Source organism: Ahaetulla prasina, chromosome 4 (genome assembly GCF_028640845.1).
Source record: "Ahaetulla prasina isolate Xishuangbanna chromosome 4, ASM2864084v1, whole genome shotgun sequence".
NCBI classification, from domain to species: Eukaryota; Metazoa; Chordata; class Lepidosauria; order Squamata; family Colubridae; genus Ahaetulla; species Ahaetulla prasina.
In genome coordinates, this window is record NC_080542.1 from 123441675 (window position 1) to 123462166 (window position 20492).

Here is a 20492-nt window from a genome sequence, read left to right on the forward strand (position 1 = left end):
CCCCGGTCAACTGGCTTGAAATATATCTATATTAGTTTCCCTTTATTTCTTTTTTGGTAAATGTAAATTTAACATACAAAGAAATGGCTTCCCGATAATTTTTTGGGATCTAAGTGCCATCTACAAAACATCTTATAAAAATTTTCCCTTAGATTCTGTGGTTGTGTAAACTTAATATTTCTAACCCAGATTTTCTCCCATGTTACCAACATTATTGGTTCCTGAATATTCTGTGCCCATTTTATCATACAGTCCTTTACCAAATCCTTTTCTGAATTTATTTCAAGCAACACATTGTACAATCTCTTTATATGCTCCTGGGTCTGATTTCTAATTTGCTTCATTAAATTTTAATAAATTTATGTATCCTGATATTCAAGCGAAATGTTGGAGATGTGACTGTGATGACGCTACATATTTTCATATCTGCAAGAAAATCAAGGCCTTCTGGATAAGAATTTGGTGGATTATTCAAAATGTCCTGAAGAAGAAGATAAAGTTCCTGCCTCAATTTTTCCTTTTGGGAATTATAACGGATTGTACAGTGACTGAGATTAAATTGATTTTGAACTTAATAACAGCAGCAAGGCTGTTGATTGGACAATATTGGAAGAAAAAAGAGTTATCTACAATAGAAGAATGGATATTGAAAGTTACTAACTTGGCTGAAATGGCTAAAATCTCAGCCTTTTTGAAAGACAATACGCAGGAAAGATATTTAATTGAATAGAAAAAATGGATTGATAATTTACAAAACAGATATCAGATTAAGAGATATCAGATTGCCTTTGAATAATTAGGATGTATTATTTTATATAATGGAGGTGTTAGGAAATGAAAAGACTTGGATGAGGTTAATAGGATTAGAAGGGAAAATTTTATTCTATGTTTGGTTTATATATAACAATATCTTATGATTGACCCAGGAAGCCGGGGGGGGGAAGGGAGGGGGAAGGGGTTTTATGGGGAGGGGGGGAAGGGAGAAAATGTTTTTGTTTGTTAAAACTTTTTCAATTAAAAAAAAAAGAAATGACTTCCCAACTTCTCTAAAGCAATTATAAGTACAATTACAACCTTTTATTTTATGTTACAACATCATTTTCTTCTTTCTATATATCTATCCTGTCTATAATCAAAATCATAAATTCATTTTTACTGTTTTATGCAAAAATTCCAAAAGGGATTTCCAGACAGCAATAAATATGAACATTATCTTTAAGGACACATTGTTTCTAAAATAAAATAACAACTTGAAGAGAATATAATTCCCTAATTTTCCCTTGTCTTTCAGAATAATACTATTTTAGTTCACCTGCCCACAAAAGATATTAAATCATCAGCATGTTGAATCTGCAGCAATGAATATTTTAAAGAGATCATAGTTCTGTTTTGATATTTAAATTCAACAAACTTTCCTTTTAATCACAAATAATTCATATTCTAGTTTACAAGGAAGGTTGCATACCCTGGGGGAAAAGATGTTCTTCATAAACAAAAGATTAAATTCCAGCATTCAAAAAATATTTTCTACACCACAAATTTTAAAGGAACAATTAAAAGATTAAAAACTCATTTGGAAGCTAATTAGATCCAGGGGAGCAAATTAAAAACAAATACACATTTTTAAAAAATGAATTGCTGTCCAACTAGTATTATAAATTCTTAGGAAATCAACTGGTTTCTAAAACTCAACTTTTAAATGTTATCCTATTTCATATTAACTGTAGATGCTTTCTTACATCTATATAATCCTAATAAAATCTACTTTTCTCTAGAAATACAAGCATGGGCCAAATGTAATATAACCTAATACATTCCAGCAATATAACCCGCAATTTATCACTGTTAATATATATTCCAAATTGTTAAGTTTGGGTATTGACGAGGCAGGAGACCAGGTTAGTGACAACAGCTCTTTAATATAGTGTGACCCAGCAAAACTCTGGAGAAAAACCTCTCCTTATATACACTTCAGCCTGAGGCTGCATCCAATCAGAACCGAGATATTTCCCGCCTAAAACTCCCGCCAAAACTTACAGTAATACATTACACTCCTTCCCTCCCAGAAGGCACTTTGCCAATATTTGCATATTACTTCTCTACGTAGTCCTGCAGGTACGTGGGGCGTCTCCTGACTCTCCCGGACCTGCGCAGTTCACTTTCTGGAGTTGAGTCGAGCTTGCCGGAGGGACTTTTCGTTCCTCTGAGCTCCTCCTCCCGGCCATCCGGCCCTGGATTATTCGCCGGCTCGGACCTGCTGTCCTCTAGAGGGACCGGAGGGTGTCGCTGGACCTCGCCTGACTCAGATAAGTCTCTGTTTGGTTCTTTGCTTACGCTTTCTGTTTGTTCTGGCCCAGTCAGCTGTGGGGTTAATCAAAATCATAGTCAGGGCTGTTCTCGCCTAATTCTGCCTTATCGCTCAATCTGTTTCTTAATTGATCTATGTGGCGCCTCCAGATTCTGCCATCGTCTAGTTCCACTAGATAAGATTTGGGGCCCGTTTGTCTATGACTATCCCCTCTTCCAGTTAGGGCCGTCGCTGTAATTATGTGCCCACACCGAGTCTCCTATGTTTAACTCTCGGATTCTATCTGGTTTTGTTTTGAACCCGTCCTGTCGTAGTTCGGTGTAGCCGGTCTAGCGGGCACCGTAGCTTCCGCCCCATTAATAGCTCGGCTGGGCTGCGGCGGTGGCCACACAGGGGTCCTGTGTTGGACGGTTAGGAATGCGTCGATTTGTGCCTGCCAATCGCCGGGGCCGCCGTGATAGCGCTTCTTCGCACCGGACAAAACGTTCAGCAAGGCCGCTCGACGAGGGTGGAACGGCGCTGAGAGGGCATGTCGGATGCCCTCTTCAGCCAGGTACCCTTCAAATAATGCTGCGGTGAACTGTGGGCGTTATCGGACACGAGGGTGTCCGGTAGCCCGTGTGGCGAAAAGGTGTTTTAGTGCTGAGATGACAGCTCGCGGTTGTGGATTTCATTAGGATGATCTCCAGCCATTTGGAGAATGCATCCACCACAATTAGAAATGTTTGGCCGTGGAAGGGCCGCAAAATCAATGTGTATGCGGGACCAAGGGCCTTGGGGTTTCTCCCACTCCAAAACTGGGGCCGAGGTGGTAGTGGTCTGGATTCCTGACATACTTGGCATCGGCCAACCCTGTCACTGATTTCCCTGTCCATTAGGGGCCACCAGACATAGCTCCTAGCCAAACCCTTCATCCTCACAATTCCTGGGTGACCCTCATGCAGGAGTTCCAGAACTTTTTTTCTCAGCTTCTCTGGAACTACCACCCTATCCCCCCAGAGCAGGCACCCCCCTTGCACAGACAATTCCCCTTTTTTCTTTACAAATTCCTTGAAACGTCCCGCGCAGCGGCCATCCCTTGAACCCAACTGATTCCAGTCCTTAAAACAACGTCCGGGTAGGAGGCCCGAGCCACTTCCTGCGATGTGACTGGCCCCGAGTCCAAAGAGTCAATTAGTAGAACGGGTGTGCCTGGGGTGGGGTCCTCGATTTCCCCTGGCAATGGGCATCTGCTCAATGCGTCCGCATGCCCCAGCTCCTTTCCAGGCCGATGCTGCAGCTTGTAGGAGTATGCGGTCAAAAAAATAGTCCATCTGGTCAGTCTAGGTGAGAGTGCTACTGGCGTTGGGCGGTCGCCAGCCAGTAACCCCAATAGCGGTCTGTGATCAGTAACAATTCAAATCTCTCCCAAAACGATTCGTGAAATTTTTCACCCTGACACTATTGCGAGAGCCTCCCTATCTAGCTGGCTGTAATTCCTTTCAGCCGGGGACATCGTTCGTGAATAGAACGCTATAGGGGCTTCAGTGCCGTTTGGGAGTCTGTGGCTAAGTACCGCTCCTACTCCATAGGGGACGATCACAAACCAATACTAATGGCAGTCTGTTGTTGTATTGTATTAACAGGCTATCGCTTGATAGCAAACTTTTACTGCCTCAAATGCCCTATTCTCTGACTTCCCCACGACCAAACAGTGTTTTTCCAAGCAATTTATGCAGCGGTTCAGCAACGGTTGCCTTGTCTTTAAAAACACGGCGTAAAGTTTACCAGACCCAGGAAAGCCTGGAGTTCTGTCTTGTTTTTGGGTGCTGGGGCTCTCTTTATCGCCTTGACTTTGCTCTCAGTGGGGTGAATCCTTTTTGTCTATTCTATAGCCCAAAATTCAACAGATTCGACCCCTATCTGACACTTGCTTGCTTTGACTTTTTAATCCTGCCGACCTAAAATGGCCAAAACTTTCCTTAATCGCTTCCCCAGTTCTCTTAAATCTTCCCTGATACCAACACATCATCGAAATAGTCGACTCGGTAACCCTTGTAGGAGCCGCTCCATCAAATTTTGAATAGCCCGGGGCCACACTCACCCGAACTGTAACCGGGTGCACTTAAAGGCACCCGGTGCGTTACAATGGTCTGGGCCTCAGCTGTGCTAGCATCTACGGGTAGCTGTTGGTACGCTTGTGCCAAGTCTAATTTGGCGAAAACTTGTCCGTGTCCTAGTGAGTGCAATAAGTGTTGCACTACTGGAACTGGGTAGGCGCTTTTGCAATGCTTTGTTCAAGGTAGCCTTGTAATCAGCGCAAATTCTTATGGACCCGTCTGGTTTTATAGGGTGACGATTGGCGTCTCCCATTTGGCATGGTCAACTGGCACTAGTATCCCTGGCTGACTAATTTATCTAACTCTTTGTCAATTTTAGTGTTAATATTCATTCTTTTAATGTTTTTTTTAATATTTATTACTATGTATTCTTTTAATGTCTTATCTTGTTACTTCTATTTCCTTGTAATCCATGTCGAGAATGGTAATGTATAAATTAAATAAATAAATAAATAAATAAATAAATAAATAAATAAATAAATAAATAAATAATGGCTGCCAGATAGGAAAATGTCCCCCCTCCCCAGAAAATTACCTATGATTTATAAGTTTAACATTTCTGAATGTTATATTTGCTGATGACAATAAAAGGCTCCATTGAAAAACAAGAGATGAGTAAAGATGAAAATGGCAACAGACACTTTTGTCCAAAAGTAAAGTTAGTGTTGAAGATTTGTCATTGTTTCTGAAGTCTGCTATTCTGGCAATTATTTGTTTTTGTGATTGCTAACAAGATAGTGGTCATTTTTTCTTTCTTTTTGTCCAGCTATTTTCTTTTTTCCTTTCGTCCATATTTTCTTTCCGTTGCTGCTGCACCTTTCACTCATCTCATATTCTGTCTGTGTTGTTTTCATCTTTGTTTCTGTTGGAAGGAAGAGTAAATTGTGTTTATGTGTATAAGAATGATGTATGAGAAAAAGAAAATGGCTGGTTGGTATATGGAATTGAAAGATCACTTTATAATTTTTATATTTGGAGGCAATTAATTAGTAGTCATTGATTCAATAAATTGATTGTTTGAATTTTTAGAATAGAATTTTAGAATAGAATAGAATTTTTTATTGGCCAAGTGTGATTGGACACACAAGGAATTTGTCTTGGTGCATATGCTCTCAGTGTACATAAAAGAAAAGATACGTTCATCAAGGTACAACATTTATAACACAATTGATGATCAGTATATCAATATAAATCATAAGGATTGCCAGCAACAAAGTTACAGTCATACAGTTATAAGTGGAAGGAGATTGGTGATGGGAACGATGAGAAGATTAATAGTAGTGCAGATTCAGTAAATAGTTTGACAATGTTGATGGAATTATTTGTTTAGCAGAGTGATGGCCTTTGGGAAAAAACTGTTCTTGTGTCTAGTTGTTCTGGTGTGCAGTGCTCTATAGCGTCGTTTTGAGGGTAGGAGTTGAAACAGTTTATGTCCTGGATGCGAGGGGTCTGTAAATATTTTCACGGCCCTCTTCTTGATTCGTGCAGTATACAGGTCCTCAATGGAAGGCAGGTTGGTAGCAATTATTTTTTCTGCAGTTCTAATTATCCTCTGAAGTCTGTGTCTTTCTTGTTGGGTTGCAGAACCGAACCAGACAGTTATAGAGGTGCAAATGACAGACTCAATAATTCCTCTGTAGAACTGAATCAGCAGCTCCTTGGGCAGTTTGAGCTTACTGAGTTGGCGCAGAAAGAGCATTCTTTGTTGTCCTTTTTTAATGATATTTTTGATGTTAGCTGTCCATTTTAGATCTTGCGATATGATAGAACCTAGAAATTTGAAGGTTTCTACTGTTGATACTGTGTTGTCTAGTATTGTGAGAGGTGGAATTATGGAAGGATTTCTCCTAAAGTCTACCACCATTTCTACGGTTTTGAGTGTAGTTTTGGTTGCACCACAAGACTAGTCGTTCAACCTCTCATCTATATGCGGATTCGTCATTGTCTCGAATGAGACCAATTGTGTCATCTGCGAACTTCAGTAGCTTAACAGATGGATCGTTGGAGATGCAGTCATTGGTATACAGAGAGAAGAGAAGTGGGGAGAGCACACAGCCTTGGGGGGGCCCTGTGCTAATTGTACAGGTATTTGATGTGATCTTGCTTAGCTTCACCTGCTGCTTCCTGTTTGTTAGGAAGCTTGTGATCCACTTACAAGTCTGTTCCGGTACCTGTAGCTGGTTTAGCTTAGTTAGAAGAATGTCTGGAATGATGGTATTGAATGCTGAACTAAAGTCTACAAAAAGGACCCTTGCATAGGTCTTTGGAGACTCAAGATGTTGTAGGATGTAGTGCAGAGCCATATTAACAGCATCATCTGTTGATCTATTTGCTCGGTATGCAAATTGCAAGGGGTCTAACAGCGGATCGGTGATGGTTTTCAAGTAGGAAAGCACTAGCCTTTCAAAGGTTTTCATGACTACAGATGTTAAAGCAACTGGTCTGTAGTCATTCAGTTCCTTGATGGTGGGCTTCTTTGGCACTGGGATGATGGTAGAGCGTTTGAAGCAAGAAGGAACATAACACATCTCTAGTGATTTATTGAAAATATGGGTGAAGATGGGGCCAATTGGTCAGCACAGACTTTTAAGCAAGAAGGAGTTATCTTGTCTGGGCCTGGAGCTTTTCCTGGCTTTTGTCTGTGAAATAGGTCCTGCACTTCCTTTTCTGTGATCACTAGGGGTTGTGAACCCAATGAAATGGGGTCAGTTGTAGGAGGCTTGGCTGTTGTTGGTGTGTCTGAGATGGGGGTTGTGGAGATAGGTGGCTGTAGTTTCCTTTCAAACCTGCAGTAAAACTCATTCAGGTCATCTGCCAGTTGTTGATTACCTTCAGCCTGGGAAGGAGGTTTGCCATAGCCGGTGATATTTTTAAGAGTTTTCCACATGTTTGCTGGTTCATTTGCTGAAAACTGATTCTTTAGCTTTTCAGAATAGCTTCTTTTTGCTGTTAGTGCATTTCTGGCCTGAGTGTAGAGCATTTTATCACCTTTTCTGTGGGCTTCCTCTTTGGAATGTGGTAGCTGCTTAGGTTTAGGTGTGAACCAAGGTTTGTTGTTACTGTATATTCGTAAGTTCCTTGTAGGTACACATAGGTCTTCACAGAAGCTGACATATGATGTTACAGTATCTGTGAGTTCATCCAGGTCTGCAGAGGTATCTTCAAAAATATTCCAATCAGTGCAGTCAAAACATGCCTGTAGCTTTAATTTTGATTTCTCCGTCCAAGTCTTCACTGATTTAATTATTGGTTTTGTGGCTTTAAGTCTTTGCCTGTAAGCAGGTACAAGGTGAATCATGCAATGATCAAGTGTCCTACAGCTGCACGTGGTAAAGACCGATAAGCATCTTTTAGTGTTGTGTAGCAATGGTCTAGAGTATTCTTGCCTCTGGTGGGACAATTGACATGCTGAAAGTATTTTGGTAGCTCTTTCCTTAAGTTTGCCTTGTTTAGATCTCCCAAAACAATGGCCAATGAATCAGGGTGTTTGGCTTCAGCCTCCATGATCAGCTAGAGTTCGTAATGCCTTGTTTACACAGGCTTGTGGTGGGACATAAATAGCAATTAGAAGAAATGAGGAAAATTCACGAGGCAAATAGTAAGGTTTGCAGTTGATAATTAAAGTCTCTAAATTGTTGTCACAGAATTTGTAAATTATTTTATTGTTATTATTGTTATTATTGTTATTATTATTGTTGTTATTATTGTTATTAATAATAATTATTGTTATTATTGTTGTATATATAGGATGTTCCAGGTGGCTTTAAAGTCTAAGGTCAATAAAAACAGTTAAAACATTAAAACAATGCAAACAGCCAAAGGAACTATCAAACACATTAAAGCAACATCTTAAGGGCTTTTTGGAACTCTAGGAGAGAGGTGCTATTCATATCTGTGAGAGCTGTGGCCGCGCAGTGGTTAGAATTCTGTATTGCAGTCTAATTCTACAACTGCGAGCAGTTCAATTCTCACTGGTTCAAGGTTGATTCAACTTTTTATCTATCCAAGGTCTGTAAAATGAGGACCCAGATTGTTGGGGGCAATATGCTGATTCTGTAAACTGCTTAGCGAGGAATGTAAAATACTGTGAAGTGGTATATAAGTTTAAGAGGTATTGATATTGCTATCTTTGAGGACATGTTGTTTTGGGGGGAGATGGCCAAGGGAAAGCATATTTCTTCAGTCCTGTTAGATGGCAATATTTAATAGATAGAATATGGAAAGCATCTATTCTGCCAGAATGTAGTGGGCAGGGAGAAATACCTATACCTATACCACAAAAGGCTTTATATGTAATGATCCGGGTTTTGAATTGCACCCAGAAGCCAACTGGCAATACATGTAGCATGTAGCAATGGTGACATGAAAAACAACTCTTACTGTATGTGTCGTGGGATTGTAGACCAGGTGAAGTTTCCGGATGGCCTCGGGGCATTCCATGGAGAGTACAATGTAATAATCCAGATGATCTGACCAAGGTGTAAGTAATTGTCTGAAGACTTTACCGATTAAGAGTGCAACTGGCATCCAAGATGAACCAGTCCAAATATAGATAAAACAACTGACCAATAGACCAAGAGATAAAGATACATTGTCTTGCTCTTATGCGATATATGTCTCCTGGCAGAAAAGTATATGAACATGCAAACATTTGTTAAAAAGGGAATTCCAAGGAATAAATTCATCTTGAGGTGATAAAATAGGGAACTTGAACATTGCATAAAATGTTGACTCTCCCTTAGTGTGTGTATGTGTAAAAAGCTAAAGGTAAAAGTTTCCCCTGTCCAGTCATGTCCGATTCTAGGGGGCGGTGCTTATCTCCATTTTTAGCTGAGGGAGGTAGCATTGTCCAAAGATATTTCTATTATCATGTGGTCAGCATAACTATACACCAAGGTGCACAGAATGCTGTTACTTTCCCACCAACGTTGGTACCTATTTATCTAGTTGCACTTGCATGCTTTTGAATTGCTGGCTCAACAGGAGCTGGGCAAATAATGGGAGCTCACCCCATTGCACAGCAGTTCTCCAGCTGACAAGCTCAGTATCTTTAACCACAGAGCCACTGTGCCCCCTGGTGTCTGTGTGTGTGTGTGTGCGTACATACATGTATTTATGCATACATATATGTATGCATATATACATCATACATTCGCATTTCTTCTTTTCTTTTTTTTTTTTTTTGAAGAGATCATCTTTAATTTAGTATTTTGTTCCTTTTAGGTAAATGTATTATTATTACTGTGTCTACTTAAAACAAACCGAAATTTATTGGTTTAAATTAAAGTTACCTTTCTCATACATTTAATCCTGAAAAGTAAAAGGCTTTCGAAGTTATTTTTAGAATATCAGTTACCATGGTAAAAGCAATTTCTCGCACTGTTCTCTTCACTGATTGCTTAGATGGCTAATACTGTATGCTTCAGTAATACATCCCAATTATGTTTTTTAATAACTTTATCTTATTCATTTTATGCTTGGAATTTCTGCTTAGTTAGAAAAACAAAATTTCGTTTTGTATCTGCACATCTAATATACTGTGTTCATCATGTAAATATAGCATTGTAGATTCAAAACCACCTTGAAATCCTTCTAGGGTATTTATTTAAAAGGAAACTTTTGCTAGCAGGACTACAAACGACTCCAGCTCATTCACAAAGGTACTTAACCCTTGGTATCAGCTAGCCTGGCTGTCAAAATACATTCTTTATCTGGTATGATTTTCTGTGTATTACTGCTCTTTTGAATGTACTAATAGCCTCTAACTCTGGCAATAGGATATTGAATTAAGCATCAGTGCTTCTTAATATTCTTGCTGGTTTAATACTGCTAAGGCCTACCAAACTGATAGGATTCAATTGTCTTTACAGCTAATCTTATACATCTTTTGACCAATACAATAGTTCTGTCTGCAAACATCTTACTATTCTTATTTATAGAAGCTAAAGTACAAACAGTGGGATTCTGTAAAATAAATCATACTTTGGCACATTTGACAAGATTTATCCACCCAGTTAGGTACCCTAATAGCATGTAAAATGTAATTGCACACTTAAAGCTACGTTAATTCTCAAGTTCCTTCTCTTGGTTGAGCATCCTTATGAATGAGCACAAGTATTTTAATATTGTTCAATAGTGTTGGCTTGCTGCCTACAAACCAAGCACAAATAAATAGCTATACAGATGCTAATGTTGTATATTTTGTTTGCATGTTCTACATTACAAATGGACATATAGTGACTATTGTTATTGTTTAGAGCTACTTTTCTAGTGTTATTTAATTAATTCTAAAGGGTGAGTACATTTCCAACAATGCAATGCATTTCTTTAGTTGTATTCAGTCAAGCTGTTCTAAGTACATCCATGTCTGATCAATGATTATATGGCCAATTTATTGTTGGACAAAGCAGGAAGTTTCAAGCTTTTCAGGCTGCATAACATGTTTTCTGGAAACCCTAATCAAGAGGCAAAGCTCTAGTGACAGAAAATTGGCTGTTTTCCTTTTCCTCCTCAGTTCTCAAGGGACTTGGTGGCTTTGTGACACAAAGTTTGAAAAAAAAAATGTGCTGCAGCATGGAATAGAGCACTGCACACCAGAACAACTAGACACAGGAACAGTTTTTCCCCGAAGGCCATCACTCTGCTAAACAAATAATTCCTTCAACACTGTCAAACTATTTACTAAATCTGCACTACTATTAATCTTCTCATCGTTCCCATCACCAATCTCCTTCCACTTATGACTGTATGACTGTAACTTTGTTGCTGGCAATCCTTATGATTTATATTGATATATTGACCATCAATTGTGTTGTAAATGTTGTACCTTGATGAACATATCTTTTCTTTTATGCACACTGAGAGCATATGCACCAAGACAAATTCCTTGTGTGTCCAATCACACTTGGCCAATAAAAAAAAAAAAGATTTTTGGTAGCATAAAATACGGAAGTGTATGTTTGTATTTTGTATCTATGTATACAAGTAGTCTCAAAGTAGGGTCACAGTTGAACCCCAATTTTTTGTTGCTAAGCAGAACATTTGAGTGAACTTTATCCCATTTTATAACCTTTTTTGTCCCAGTTGCTAAATGAATCATACAGTTGTTAAGTAAATCTGGCTTCCTCTATTGCCTGCTTGTCGGAAATCATCTGGGAAAGTCATAAATGGTGATTATGGGATCCTGGGCACAGTCATAAATGTATGCCAGTTGTTGAGCACCAAAATTGTGATCACATGAATGAATGTAAAAACCGGACATAAGTTACTTTTTTCAATCCTGTTGCAACTTCAGATGTTGCAGAGCACAATTTTTTTCTGCATCATCTCCATGTCAGGATATGCAAACCTTCAGAGGTTTTGTTTATTCTTCTTCTTTTTTTTCTTTTTCCAGATTTTAATCATTAATCAGTTTTGATTTTTTTAAAAATATGTATTTTTAACAAGCTTCAGTTTGCATTTTAATTCTTGTCTCAACATGGAGATGCCAGAGTTTAATATAAGTCTGCAAATGTTGTGCTCAAGTCAGTTACAAGAATCACATTCTTATGATGCCCACTGTTTGCTTTTTGCATACTTGAGGGAAGAACCTCTACATTTGGCATTTTTGAATAATTTAAGCTTCGTGAAGATAATAGAAACTTTAGTTTCTGAAGTTTGGAATACACAGAATCTTGTACTTGCTTTGAGTACTTTCAGAGTTACTTGATAGTCTTCCTCTCAGTGTTTCTTGACCTTGGCATGTTGATTTTAACTCCCAGAATTCTGGAAACTTAAGGCCACATGCCTTAAAGTTGCTAAGAAACACTGCTCTACATATTGTAGTTAGAAATACAATTTTATGTCAAGACAAATTGTCCCCTCAAAAAACCTGTTAAAGTTCTAACTTATTTATTAAAGTATACCTGCATAGAATCAGCTTTGCATCTTATGTATTGTTAGACTGAATTTATGAATGCTTGAAACTGCATAGATATGTTAAGAAATAGAATAGAATATATTTTTTTTTATTTTTTTATTTAAATGCACCATCTTTTATTCTTTTTCTCCTCACATAGAGATTGAAAGAGCTGAAACAAAGGGAATTTGCACGAAACGTGGCTTCAAAATCCTGGAAGGATGAAAAGAAGCAGGAGAAAGCTCTCAAACGACTTCATCAGCTGGCTGAGTTGCGGAAGCAGTCAGAATGGTGCGTCTTTGGAACTAATATTACATTTTAATCTTGTCTCTTTTTTTCCTGATAGTCCCAGGAGAAATCTCCATGGCTTTACTTCTACTTTATATAACACAGAGAATTTTCTTCATCCTCCATGCCAATTGTACATCCTTATTGTACAAACAATAAAATTGGAAGCCTGCAATAATTCCTTGGCATTTGAATGTTGGACTTTTTACCCTCTTCCTAATCTCTATGAAATTACTTCAATAGTGCTGTGATGAATTTTTCAGAATAAACATTTTTAATGTCACAAATAAAGAAGAAGTCTGGCTAAATATTCCCTCTCCTACAATAAACTATTTTACTCTTAGAAGAGAATATTTGTAGTTCAGAGTTGAATCATGGGTCCTTGAAACTTTCTGAGTTTGGGGTTTAATGGAAGATGTTTCCTTACCTAACTAGGTAACAACATCAGTTTGGAAATAAAACTTCTGCAAAAAAAACCACCAACCCAAAGAAATCTAAAGATCCCAATGCTGTACTCTTCCTGTCCCTGTTTGCAGCCCCTCCCAATAAATGCTTTGATTTACTTTTTTTAAAAAAATCTTATTGCTTTCTTGTCTAGGCAAGGATTATCTTCTTAATGATGATCACATAACTAATCAGATTTGACTATGTGATGGTTACAGTGAGAAGCCCAGATAGGCCATTGCTTAGGGATAGGTAATCAGTTCCTTTTAATAAAGAATTTTTAAAAACATCAGATATCTTCCTAAATGGGATAGAAAGAAAAAATCCCAACTATTTCAAATTGTGGATAAAATTAATGAGTTGATAAATTCTTCCAAAGAGACAGAGGTTTGGAATGTTTCATTCTTGCATTATTTATTTATTTATTTATTTATTTATTTATTTATTTATTTATTTATTTATTAATTAATTAATTAGATTTTTATACTGCCCTTCTCCTGAAGGACTCAGGGCGGTTTACAGCCAGATAAAAACATAAGAACAAGATAAATATACAAGATAAAATACTATTTAAAAAACTTATTCAATTTGGCCCAAATTAAGATAAATTTAAAACAATAAAACCCATTAAAATTAAAACTATATAAAAATCTAAAATCCTATGCCAGTCCTGCACGAATGAACAAATATGTTTTCAACTCGCGGCGAAAGGTTCGAAGGTCAGGAAGTTGGCGAAGTCCTGTGGGAAGTTCATTCCAGAGGATAGGGGGCCCCACAGAGATGGGGATTCTTGACACTTGTCATATTTGTGGTCCTAAATTATGGGCCTTTATAGGCTAGGAAACTTTATTAGCTACAAGTGGCAAGTGGCAATAACATGGTCTCATCCATGCTGAACACACCTGATTGGAACCATTAATCCCGAGGATTGATGGAATATTGTTTGTTAAGATCTTATATATTTTTACAAATTTGTTCAAAGAGACAGAAAGATTTTGAGATTTTAAAAAATTCTGATTGTTGAACAAAATCAAATTGAATCATTCTCACCGAAAATGTAGAGGAAGAAAAGAATACATTGGGCCACCATCTTGTCTTTTTCTCCTCATGCTGTACACTTTATCATAATACATGGCCATAGTATTTCATTTCACTGAGCCGTGATGGCACAGTGGTTAGAATGCAGTATTGCAGGCTAATTCTGCCAACTGCCAGCAGTTCGATTCTCACTGGCTCAAGGCTGACTCAGCCTTCATCCTTCTGTGTCAGGAAAAAATGAACACCCAGATTGTTGGGGACAGTAGACTGACTCTGTAAACTGCTTAGAGAGGGCTGTATAAAGCACTGTGAAGCACTGTGAAGCAGTATGTAAGTTTAAGTGCTATTGCTGCTAGTGCTATGTTCACTGCCCCTAGCTCAGCTTGGTAAGAAATACTGGATATACTGTTTCAGCAATGGGAATATATATTATTTACATTACCGATTATCAAAACAATCAATTGGCCATTGTACCTCTTACTGCTTTCCAAAACTGATGGTTTCCAAATGTTTTTAGTATAATTCCCAACAGTCACAGCCAATGTATCTGAGATGAGATCAAGAGGACAGAATGTGTAGTTTCACACATGTGAAGGATACCATATTGGGAAAACATATCTATATTAATAAAATATGATTATATTTTCAAGTCATGAAAAAGTTAACTGAAGACTGTAAAAGACCTTCCAAGATATCATACGTGCAAAAAAAAAAAAAATCTACAACAAACCAATGCTGAGTTAAGTATTGAAATACAGACATAATAAAAATCTGATCCAAAATTTCTTCCATATGCAAAATTTCTACAAGTATATAGCCTCTTAGTTTAGGAGTTATTAAAGATATGGATGAAGCTGTTCATAATACTATAATCAAAAGCAAATCTTTGTCAGTGAAAGCAGTGAGGTTAGTAATGTATGTAGATTTTCGTAGATTTGCACATTTCATTTTCGGGCACATCTTTACTAAACTACACATGTCTGTAGTTCAGCTCATTGGGCTGCACATCCTATCTACTACATTAATTCAGGCTTCAATGAACCTTCACGGCATGCTATGTTCATTAACTACCTCATATGGAATGAGATCAAGGATAACATGTTTATGTTGATTGTGATCAGTTCAGCATGTTATTATTACATTTTTTCCAATGCCATATTGGGTCCTGATGGTGATGAATTCCATTTCATCATCCTAATTACACAGGCTAATACTTTCTAACAGGGTATGCTGAAAATTAAATTCATTTTAACTTAAGTTGTTTTCATTATATTATTTATTTCTAGTGTTGCCGGATGCAGACCCATGTTTAAAAGTCCCCAGGTAGTTGTAGAACAACCACAGCAACAAGCACAAGACACTTTTCTCTTAGCTCAAGAAGACAAAGCCAAGACTGCAGATGAAGTGAAAAGCTCCACCAGCCACCATTCCGAAAAACTGCAGGAACCTTTGCTAAACAAGGATCAATCGTGCATAGAAAGACACCGTTTGCTTAAAAACCATAAGTCTCCAGTGTTCCCCTGCAGCACGAACTCTTGTAACAGGACAGGAGTGTCCTTTTCCTTCTCTAAAAAAGTCCACTTGAAACTTGAGTCATCAGCATCTGTCTTCAGTGAGAATGTAGAAGAAGCACATGACCATATTGGGTCACCAAAACAAAAACTAAATCAGGCTGCTGAGGAATGTTACACTTGCACACATATGAGTTGCAAGAGGAAAACCAATGTGCAAAAGCGATTAAGCACACTTCAGGGCTCAGAATTATACAATTTGTCTGGAAAAAATAAACCACATAATGAAAATAATCAAAACAGCAACAGAGAATCAGTGGAAACTCATTTTCCATTTTATAAGGAGAAACAGTATTCTTTAGATTTGGAATGTGCTAGCTCTCCTGATGTAAAATCAAGACAGCTGGTCAAGACTCGGAAATCTATTCAAAGTTTCATCACATCTCAGTGCCAACCTACCAGTGCTTGTATACAGCAAACAGATTATAGACACAGCAACATCTTGCTAACAGAATGTGACTCTGAATTCCCATGCCAACAGGCCTCTGAAGGAGGACATTCATGTGGAATACACTTTAATCCCTGTATATTCAAATGTTCTTCTGATTCTTCAAAAAATGTGGCTTCAGATAATGAAATATCAAAAAATGATGGTTTGGTTCATGAAATTAAGCCTAAAACATTCCCTTTTCTTCATGTACTGAGTAAAGATGGCAGTAAAGCCTTTCATTGGCCGATAGAGCTTCTTTTGTTTACAAAAACAGAACCTTCTATTTCTTATGGGTGCAATCCATTATATTTTGACTTTAGACTTCCCTTAGCCAATAAAGACAATGGGCAGCATGAAGTCAATCCAGATGTTTCTATAGAGTGTTCAAGAACTATGGATACAGATGAAAATCATGCCTTGGATCTTTTCAAGAAGAAGCAATTCTCCATTAGAACAGATAACATTTTAAAGCCAAAGAAGAACAGTGGTCTATATCTCAAAAAGTGTCAGCCAAAATTATATAAAGACAAAGAAAATGAAATTAATTGTAGTGCTCCAAAATACATTTCAGATGATTTGAATGAAAACATACCCAATGTGCCTGCTCACCTTGATTGCTTGCAAAGGCATTGTACAATAGCAACAAGCCACCATACAGAAATGTGTATGAGATCTTTAGCACAACACTTTCATAACTGTGAAACAACAGTACAGGATGAGGTTGGTGAAAATGTTTGCATTTATTCTTTGGCGTCTAGGCCAAAAAAGGAAAAATGTGGAAAATGTGATTTAATATATTCTCAGGAGCAAACCAATCTGGATTTGGTCACTCGTACAAGTAATATAAATGAAAGTGGAACAGATACACTTCTTGGTTGTAAGTTAGACTGCCCCAATGAATGCTTGGAAAAGGAAAATAATGTGAGTTTTGCTAATGATTTTTGGAAATTCTGCCCTTTTCAAAAACCCTGGTCTGACAGACTGTCTAATTATTCTGACATCTCCACCAATAGTGAGACTAGCGACACAAGTTGCTACTGTAATCATAGATCAAGCAATCATAGTAGAGGTAATCTGCCTTTTTGTTGCAAAAGGAAACAAAAGTCAATTGGAAGACAGAAATGTAAGCACCAAAAGCACAACTGCCTTTCTTCTTCTGATGAAGCAGATGTGGATTGCTTTAGCCACAAAAAAAGCCAGCGATCTGCAGATTGTATTCAGAGGCATCCAATAAAATGTCAACGATATTTGAGATATGGGCACTTGCTACAAAGAGAAAGAACAAAGCAAAGTAGAAATAGATATCCTGTCTGTAAACACAGCAGGAGCAGATGTACCAGTTCCCAAGTTTCTTGCATTCATGATTCAGGAAGCAGTGAAACATCATCAAGTTCCACTCAATCTAGAGGTAGCAATTCAGGATCGTTCATGAAGGAATCAGTGCATCTCTGGAACAAACACAAAAAGACTGTGAGAACTGGTGAAGAAAAAAAACCCTGCTCTGCCCATTCAGAGAACCAGAATATGAACTGTACCTCTAAGCATAAGCATGGAATTTGCTCTGTCAACTGGTTAGAAAAGGAAGCAGCAAGACAGAAGTCACTAACTGCCAAGCTACTTTTACAAAAGGTAAAATCCAAAAGAAACCAGGGACAAATTGGAAGCACTGGCAGCTTTTCGAAGGCTTGCAGGATAGATTCCCCTTGTAATGTGCCTGGCACGTTTTCCATGGAGAGTGAAACAATGCTGCCTTCACAGGAGAATACACACAGTGCTGACACGAACTGTGTGTGGAATCCTGAAACTGGGGAAGTGGAAAGCAACATAAATGAACATTTGACCCTAGATAATATTATGGGTAACACTAGCTACAGTAATTGCCTGCTCCAAGACTTAATTCAGACAGGAACCACCTACCAAACCCTAAATATGGAAGCAAGCACAACAATAAAAGAGAAGACAGATCTCTTAACCGATGAAACACAGCTTCTTCTGCCAAGCTGTGATCCAATGACAGGTGATTTTCCTGGTGCTTTTGTTTCTCATAGATATTCTCTTGCTCCAAATTTTACTGACACCAAAGAAGACTACAACGCAAGGGCGGACTTGCATCAAGCAGAAGAGGAGCTAAACTATTTCCCTGACAATGCTATGCATAAATCCAATGAAACAGAATATGAGACTGATCTTTATAATAAATGCATCTCTCCTCCTTTATCCCAACATCCTATAATATTTTCCCCTGATGAAATAGATAAATATAGGTTTCTACAGCTACAGGCCCAGCAGCACATGCAGAAACAACTTGTAGCAAAACATCTCAAGGTTCTGTCAACCACTGAACCGGCCACATTCTCTGCATCTCCAGCAGTTCAGTCTGTTCCAATCCAGCAGCACACTTCTGTTGCCACCCTCCACCAAACCTTTTTGCAAAGCTTGGCTTTGTCCAATGGGGCTTATCCACACAGCAGTAATGTAACCCATATGCATCCATTCTCACAGGCTCATCTTGCGCCCGTATCAATTTCGCCATTTGCTTCAACCTTCCTGCCAACTCACGCAGCACTGTTGTCTGGTCATCCTTTCCACTTGGTATCAGCTACTCCTATTCACCCTGTCACCCAACTGGCAATCCCATCTCTGCCTCCTACTGCCTTTATTCCTACTTGGTTCACTCCACCGCTGAATGCAACTGCATCTTCCACAATGCATTTCAATCCTTTAATTCATCCATTTTTCCAGGGGCAGAAGCTTCCACCTTATTCTTGAACGTGGCATGCACATTGGTTGTCTGAACTGAGGGGGAAAAAGTAAGTTAAAAAATATAGTTAAATAGCAAGGTCACTGCCCCACATTCCAAAAAGCAATTTAGAATGGAAAGTCCCATTTTGTAATGTAATTGTTTTCCATATGAGAAGTCATGGTTTATATACTCCAAATAATCAAGAATGCTGAACAAAATCAAAGTTGGGCTGACACAGCACATAAATTTGATCATTAAACTGTTGAGAAGAGAGTTATTTGTCACAAAGCCATGTCTGCTTCTTACTGCAGTCTCTTGCAATTTGGCACAGTCCAGATGTAATTTGACTGCAGCTTCCAAAATTCCCAAGCTATTTGGAAGGTACCTGATTAGGAGGTATTGTCTGACAACTTCTTTTAAGGTTTAGCATAGTCTTTGCACTATAGTAGGTATTTTCTTTTTAAAAAATCTATATGTACTTTCAAAAAAAGATGCATGCAAGACAGAGGTGGGTTCTACTTACCTTTACTACCGATTTGCAACGGGAGAGCATGCACGCGCAGATCACCCTTGATGATGTTGGGGCAGGTGGGCGGAGCTACCCGTTCTATAGAACTGGACAGAACAGGAGCAACCCACCACTGATGCAAAAATGGTTAACCTTGGAAAGCTTTTGCAGTACATAAACTCCCCATTCTCCCATCAACATGCAACTGGCAGCACATAACTGATTTTAAGCAATGCAATTTTTCTTGTTCTTTAAAAGATGCAATAAAAATGAAAAGTACCCAACGTCACAGAAATACAGGCTAAAAATTTTGCCCCACCCCCTCCCACAGGGACAAGAATGCATCCATGCTCTTGCATAATCATTGTTTGGAGAGTCAAATAATAATCATGAGAGGAGGAGAAGGAGGAGGAGGAGGAGGAGGAGGAGGAGGAGGAGGAAGATGTGTGAGCCACAATCTAAAAATGGAGACTCTCTCTCCACATGCTTGCACTTAAAAATAAATAAATAAAGGCACCATCAAAATTATCATGACACTGTACACACATCTAAAAGGAGCAAACCTTTCCTGCTGAATACTTCTGTTTCGCGTCCAAGGCCGAAAAAATTACTAAGGTATTTCCATGGATGCTCTATCACTTGTGGCCTTGTATGATAAAAGCAAAATCTAGTTTTTTCTTCTTCAGAAAGATTCATAATCACTGAATCAGATTAACAGCCTGTGAATATAATTACATTACAAATGTATTTATACCTTAAGATTACAAATGTATGCACAGATTCTTCGACTAAACTACATTTTCCAAATTGTGTTGGGTTCCTACACACACACACCAATTCCTAGTTTCCAGTTCAGACTTTAAACAAAGATTATATGGAACAAATTTTGTGAGGCTTGTATCTATTAAAAATCAATTGAACCATAATATATATATAAATATATCTGTGATTTTGGTACGTTTGCATTTCTTTTAAGTTGAGGCTGTACATATGAATATATATTGAGATTATTAATTGAATTGAATTGATTTTAAAATTATGTGGTTCAGGATGTTGCTAAGGATATTAGAAATTACCCCAATAGACTAAAAAGGTAGAATAGAAATGTTTCATAGTTTTGTCCAATCAGAAAGTATTTTTCAGTAATGGTAAGATCCAAAATTAGG

General features: G+C 38.1%; 1 protein-coding gene across 4 annotated transcripts in view; it reads left to right on the plus strand.

Annotated features, from left to right (window-relative positions):
* Positions 1 to 19678, plus strand: part of ZNF804B (zinc finger protein 804B) — a 267029-nt gene extending 247351 nt beyond the window's left edge. For all 4 annotated transcript variants that reach the window (XM_058182224.1, XM_058182227.1, XM_058182225.1 and 1 more), the window contains 2 exons: positions 12465 to 12595; positions 15361 to 19678. In XM_058182224.1, the coding sequence (XP_058038207.1) occupies positions 12465 to 12595; positions 15361 to 18844 (3615 nt within the window). In that variant the 3' untranslated portion in view covers positions 18845 to 19678. The remainder of the gene's footprint in view (positions 1 to 12464; positions 12596 to 15360) is intronic.
* The last annotated feature ends 814 nt before the right edge of the window (positions 19679 to 20492 follow it).